This window comes from Balaenoptera musculus, chromosome 10, assembly GCF_009873245.2.
Source record: "Balaenoptera musculus isolate JJ_BM4_2016_0621 chromosome 10, mBalMus1.pri.v3, whole genome shotgun sequence".
Classification (NCBI taxonomy): domain Eukaryota; kingdom Metazoa; phylum Chordata; class Mammalia; order Artiodactyla; family Balaenopteridae; genus Balaenoptera; species Balaenoptera musculus.
This window is the reverse complement of record NC_045794.1, coordinates 38,699,242-38,706,065: the sequence shown is the minus strand read 5'-3', so window position 1 is coordinate 38,706,065 and position 6,824 is coordinate 38,699,242. Positions and strand designations below refer to the sequence as shown.

The window sequence follows — 6,824 nt, the reverse complement described above, 5'->3', positions numbered from 1 at the left end:
ACATTCACAATCATTTTTTGTCTCTGAAGATAATCCCATTGGTATATAATCATTTGAAATAGATATCACAGAACTGGATACAGTATTTCAGGTCCAACTTGATTCATACGAAGTAGAACAGAATCTTTCTTGGTTCATAATATGTTTCCATTATTGCTGCCTACAGTAGAACTGGTATTTTCAGTGCCCATGACACTGCCGACTCACATGGAGTTTACTGAAATTCCCATCTCTTTCACCCTTTTCCCCTTAATCTATTTTTATACAAGTGGATAAAACCTGTACACAGCTATCCTGTCTGTGCTTTTGCTGTCCTCCCTCTTCAAGCAGGCCTCAGATTGTGGATATAGGGAATAGGAGCACAGTGATAGAGTTTATCCTCGTGGGCTTTGAGCAGAGCTCCCCTTCCACTCGGGCATTGCTCTTTGTCCTCTTCCTAGCCCTCTACAGCCTTGCCATGGCCATGAATGGCCTCATCATCTTCATCACCTGGAGAGATCCCAGGCTTAACAGCCCCACGCAGTTCCTTGGCCACCTGTCCTTCCTGAATATCTACTTCGTTCCTACCACCATTCCACCTGGTGGAATGCTGATGCTGATCCACCTGGTGGTCAAGAACTGTGTTCTCTCCTTTGCCTCGTGCTTGACCCACATGTATCTGGTTTTTGGTGTGGGTGTGGCTGAGTGCATCCTCTTGGCTTTCATGGTCTATGACCGTTATGTTGCTATCTGCCACCCACTTAGCTATGCCCAGACCATGAGCCAGCAGGTCTGTGTGAGGCTGGTGAGTACTGCCTGGTTCTTTGGGCTGGTGAACGGCATCTTTCTTGAGTATATGGCATTCCAGAATCCCTTCTGCAGAGAAAACCACATAGAAAACTTCTTCTGCAAGGCCCCCATAGTGATTGCTCTCTCTGTGGAGACCCCCAGTTTAGTCTGAGAGTCATCTTTGCCGATGCCATCGTGGTGCTGCTCAGCCCCATGGTACTCATTGTCATCTCTTATGCCCACATCCTGGCCTCCATCCTGGGCAGAGCCTCCTCCTCTGGTCTGGGGAAGACCTTCTCTACTTGTGCCTCCCATCTGACTGTGGTCATCTTTTTCTACACCTCGGCCATGTTCTCTTACATGAACCCACGCAGCACACATGGTCCTGACAAAGACAAGCCTTTCTCTCTCCTCTACACCATCATCACCCCCATATGCAACCCCATCATCTTCAGTTTTTGAAATAAAGAAATGAAAGGGGCCATGGTGAGGGCCCTTGGGAGGAGCAGCTTTTCCCAGGCAGAGTCTATAGCCTATAGTCTATATAGGATCTATAAGCACACTTAAGTCCATTTCATTTTCTTTCTATACATGCTCTTCCTAGCCTGAGTTCTGCATATACATTTAGGAGTAAACTTTTTTCTCTTTCAACTTATCATTTTAATCTGTTTTTCTTTGTCACACTCCACTCTCACTTCCTGAATCTGCCCTCATCCACCCTGCTCCTATATGAGAAACAGTAGAGGAAGAAGTAAGAAAAAGGGAATTAGGGAGCAGTGTTGACATTAAGAAAAGTCAGTTAGAGAAAAGAAGAAAAAGAAAAACTAAGGATCAGCAGCCTGAGCTTCATCTTGTTTGCCTCCACTAGGCCACGAGGGAGAATTTGTGGTGGCATTAAATAATCAACACTGCATTCAATGTATGTTTATGCTTGTGTGTGTTGGGGAAGGGCAAGGGGGAGAGGCCAGGTGTCAAACCCCTTCTTCCTAAGTCCTCTAGTTTCTTAAGTACATGACTATTTGATATTTCCCTTCAGATCCAAGCAATAAGTACCTCTACCAAGCTTCTCAGACTACCAGTTTCCTTCCCTGTTACCCATACTCCTAGTTAACTCCCCTCTCCCTACTGCCTGTTTTTCTCAACCATCTTTCATTTCATTCCAATTCAGTCCTATTCCACCTTACCTCCTCATCATAAATGGGTCCACTTAATTCCCTGTACTTTAAGGAACACCTCTCCACACTACCTCCACCACTGCAGAAGGCTTTCTATTTGCAATGCTTCCTCTCTGGCTTAGCTTCTCTTCTTAACAAAACCCAGTGTCCCTTGATAGGGCATTATATTCCCAGCTGTTCTCTGTTTTGAAAATTACATCTTTCTCATGCTCCTTTCATAATAGATAGGAAAGGAAAGGGCATAGGCCTGTGCTTTGTTTTCTGGTGCTACTTCCATAAGATGAACACACCTCACTTGGGATGCCCTCAAATAGATGTACTGCCCTTTCCACATCCTGCACATCACATACTAACTACCCTGCAGTGAATTGAAGCAGTAGCTTCACTCCACAAAGCTCTACTCTTTTCAGTCCAAACTGGTGAATCTCTAGATAGTAGAGGACATGTGAGAAGCACTTCTCAGACAGCAAGGAGTAAGAAATGAGACACCACTGTGATCAAGAAGAAAAAATAAGCACAGAACCTAAACATTTACATTATGAAAGAAAGACTACACCAAGGCAAAGTTAAGCAGGCAAGAAAGACTTTATTTAAGGCTACTGCAAGAGGTAGGAGACTGAATTCAACTCTGCTGAAACAAGTGGCTGGAGAGTTTTTAAGAGCTGCAGTAGGGAGATCTTAGGCCACCTGTGGGTGGTAATTGTTCTTACCCAAAGGAAAGGTAAGTTTACATGCTGTAGTTTACAATTTGGAGCAAGACACGCACTAAAGTTGGGCTCCGACCCTCCCACAGAGACTAGGAAATAGGGGTGCTATCTTCCTTGAGGATTACACTTCAAAGGGATGGCTCTTGAGAAAGACATTCCCTGGGTCTTAAAACCGGCAAGAGGCTTTTAGGGAGATTTCTATACATTTCAAAGGGGCAGAGAAAGAATTTGTAATTGCAAGTTTCTAAAGTTAATGCGCTGAGAAAAAAGAGATCAGGAGACAATAGTCAAGAAGAAACTTGCCCTAAATGTAGTCAAGGGAAAGGGAAATGTTAAGGCTTTCCTGGTCACCATGGAGAACAAAGAAGTGCTTATTCTTGCCTCAGGATCTCAGCTCCTTCTCCAAGTTTGAAAATTCCTGTCTCAAGGAGCCTTTAAGAGTAAAAAGAAAAAGTGAAGGAAAGAAAAAAAGAAGAAAGGAAAAAAGCGAAAAGAGAGGAAAGGGTGCTTTTTACAAAGTTTTCTGAGAAATAATATAACATTTTCCCAGCACTGTTTACGCTGATGCTATAAACAAAACACAGTTCCAGCTTTTAAGCTCTAACAGGGCAGATAAGAACAAATAATGGTAATACAATGGGCAAACTTAATAACAAGCCTATACAAAGTACACTGGGATGACAGATAATAACAGAGTACAATGTACAAAGTACATTGGGATGACAGATAATAACAGCGTTCACAACTATTAAGCACTTAGGTTCTAACAACGTTACATCTAAACCTCACAAAACCCTTGAAGTAACACTACTGCCTCCATTTTGAGAAGCAAAACTGAGGCTCAAGGAGGTTAAGTAATTTGCTCAAAATCACAGCGCATTTCAAATGGCATAGCCGCAATACTAACTGGGCACCGCTTCCTGAGCCTGCACTCCTTAAGAGGTAATAGAATAACTATCCTGAAGAATGGGCAGGCTTTATACTGAGGTGATATTAGATCTAAGCCTTAAAGAATAAGTAGTGAATTAAAAGGTAGAAAATGGGGCAGGGTGCGGCGTTGGCAGGGACTAGTGATTCCAGGCAAGAGGAACTGCGTGATTCGTCATAAAAATGTTGCGTTCAACGTGGATGGAGAAGGGCAAGTTTGGCCAGGAATGCTGGAAAACCAGGCTGAGTGACCTAGAACTGTCTTCTCCAGGCCACGCACTTTCTGGTTCAAGGTCCGGCTCCCAGGAGCCACGGGCGCCAGACAGGAACCGACGCATGGTGGGGCTGTAGCGCTAAAGATACACCGCCCTGGCCGTGTATCCCTTGCAGCCTCTGCCTTGGTCCCTGGGGGCACAAGAAGAGCCCACAGGGACAGCGAAAACTCCTGTAAATGCATTAACTAGAAGCCATCCTGAAATGCGCGTCATCTCACGATGTAAAGTCACTGGTCACCAGACCGCGCGACCAGGCTGTAGGGTTACCACAGCCCGGCCGAAGGGCCGAAAATGTGGGAAGAAAACCCAGAAATTCTACCGAGAGTCCCGACTCAGCCCGACATCAGCTGTGGTCCGGCCCTGCGCTCCTCCCATCTAAATCCGGCGCCACGTTAACCAGCCCGGTTTGGCGCCGCACCACTAAACAACCCAAGAGGCCTCGGGGCCCTGACCTGATTGCAGCTGGCACAGGAGGTGGGCGTGGTCTGCCCCAAGAACCTGAGGCCAATCAGCCTTCCCCAGCCTCTCGGATCGCCTCTATGGCAACCAATGAGCGCCTTCTCCTTGGCTACCCTTCCCGGGCAGGAGAGCCCTAACCAGACCAGTCTGGGAGACACCAGCTATTCTGGGAGACTCTGCAGACATCCGCCCCAGCTGGTGATGCGGGCCTCGGGCTTGGGATGTCCTCCCAGCCGAGTGCAGTTGTTGAAATGCCGCGCCCCTTTGGCGTACGGTGGGGTGGGATGGGATGGGGGCGGAGCAGGGCTGGGGGCAGGACTGAGCGAAGATCTTTGCCCGTCACGTGCAGTCAACCTAGCTCCCAGCCTTGTCCGCGGATCTGTATCCTAGTTCTTTCCAGGTGATAACCCCCCTTTCAGCGAATTGCGTAATATTGGGCTCCTCTTCCCTCTTTAGACAAAGGCAGTGTCCTCTGAGCTTCCTTGCCTCCCTTTCCAGTTACCGACTCCAGGAAGCCTTCCTTGATCCCTCGCCCCTTCTGGGTTCACTGGACTTTCTTTAACCCTTCATCACCTGTGCGTTTTCCTAACACTACTGTTACTTTTCTGTCTTCCCCACTAGTCTGTGGTTCGAGTCCTTAGCACATTGCCTGACTATAGGTGGTGCTATAGCGCTGTTTCTTCAATGAAATCTTAAGCAGAATCCTGTTGTATTAACCAAATAAAAGCAAAGCTGTTCTGATAGGAGTGGAGAGGGAGTGTCCAGAGTCCTGGACCTCCAAGGAAGCCCCTGAGGCACCATAATTAGTGACTTCAGCTGAAGTAATCAGTTTAATATATATAGCTTACCGAGGACACGAAAATTAAACATATCTAGAGCCTCTAGGAACACCCTTAAAAATCTCATTTTGGGGTTTCAAATCTGATTACACGTGTTTATTTTTATTTTCCAGTCTAACGACCTAGATAGCTGTTTCTTTCTTCTGTTTAATTCCTTATCCTCTTCACCCAGCTCTGGGCTTTGAGGCTAACCTGTATGGACCACATCAACAGATTCCCTTACTTCCCTGGCTTTATATTAGGTTCAGCCAGTGAGTAGCATAGGCAGAATATCAGAGGGAAGTAGGAGTGTGAGGTTGGGTATTTAATCCTCTGTTTCCCTATGAGGCTTGTGGACTCACTTGAGTCCCCTTGCTAAGATCTCACTCCTGCCATGTGACCCCCTCTACCTAGCTGTTTCTAAGTTTGAACCACCATCTCCCATTACCTCTTCAGGCTCAGCCCCTCTAATACTAAATTCTGGGAACTGCCCACTGCCCTTGTGATTTCCCTACACCATGCCCACATCTTTGCAAATAAATCTTTATTAAACTTCCTTAAATTATTGTGATTTGAATGTGCCATCTGTTTCCTGGGTATGCCCTTATACAAGACCATTCTCTTTTACTGAGGTAATGGAAACAGTTATCTCACATGCAAACATTTGAAGGCTACATGATGTATTAGAAAGAGCATGCGCTTTGAAGTTGGAGAAACCTGAGTCTCCTGTCATTCAATCATTCATTCATTTGGCAGATACTGCAGAGTCCTATCAGTTGTGGTAGAGATTTTAGAGAGTATCTGCTATGCACACAGCCCATTCCCTAAGAACCCTCTTCTCCTCCCATAAGGGTGAACCTGGCAATCAAGTTAGTAAGTGCCATGGGACACCACCCTCCACCATCAGCACAATCAGTGCAGCAAAGCTAGATGGATTAAGTCCTCTTTCACAGGAGTTTGGAATTGGTATGCAGTGGGTATAATCAGTTCAGGGCTGGAACAGGCAGACACCCAACCTATGGAGCAATTGTCTTCTGCCATGTACCTGAAGAAACAAAGAAAGTTAGCAGGGAGAATAGGTTGAAGTCAGAGGAGAGGGAAGCAGAGATAAAACACCATGTCTCTAAAGAAAGAGCCCAAGATAATGACTGCCCTGGTTTTAGTCAGCCTTGGAGGCCCACCTGCATTCTTGCTCTTGGGTTTTGTGAGATAACTTTGCATGCTTATAATAAGCTCCTTTTTTTTCCCCCCTCAAAACTAATACAGATGGGTTCCTGTTTCTTGCAACCAAAAAAGTCTTAGCTGAGGCAGTATCTACCGCAATGTAATTATAAGGACTAAATGAGATAAAGTATTTAAAACATCTAAATCAGTGCCTCCAAAAATGTTACTTTCTCCCTTCCAGCTGTAAATGGCACCCATGTGCTCTGAGCATCAGACTTCTCTGTTCTTTGTACTTCTTATTTGGAGTGACAAGCCCATTTCGCTGTCAGTATTTTTGCAAGATTTTCTTCATTCCTGCTTTTCCTTTTCCAGTTGCCATTCTGTTCATGGTCCAAGTGCTGATATATTTGTGTTTGTGTTTTGCTATGTTTTGTTTTGAAGTTTTTGTTCCTCAATGGATGGAATTAATCATAATCCTCAGTTCACGAGACACCATCATTGCTCCCTGCAAGGAAAGGCTCTCTTGTTTTA

General features: G+C 45.5%; 1 protein-coding gene across 1 annotated transcript in view; it reads left to right on the top strand.

Moving 5' to 3' along the window:
• The window catches only part of LOC118902756 (olfactory receptor 10AD1), a 45,095-nt gene extending 43,760 nt beyond the window's left edge, over nt 1-1,335 (top strand). The window contains 2 exon segments of the mRNA XM_036867438.1: nt 331-911; nt 914-1,335. Of these exon segments, the coding sequence (XP_036723333.1) occupies nt 331-911; nt 914-1,335 (1,003 nt within the window).
• The last annotated feature ends 5,489 nt before the right edge of the window (nt 1,336-6,824 follow it).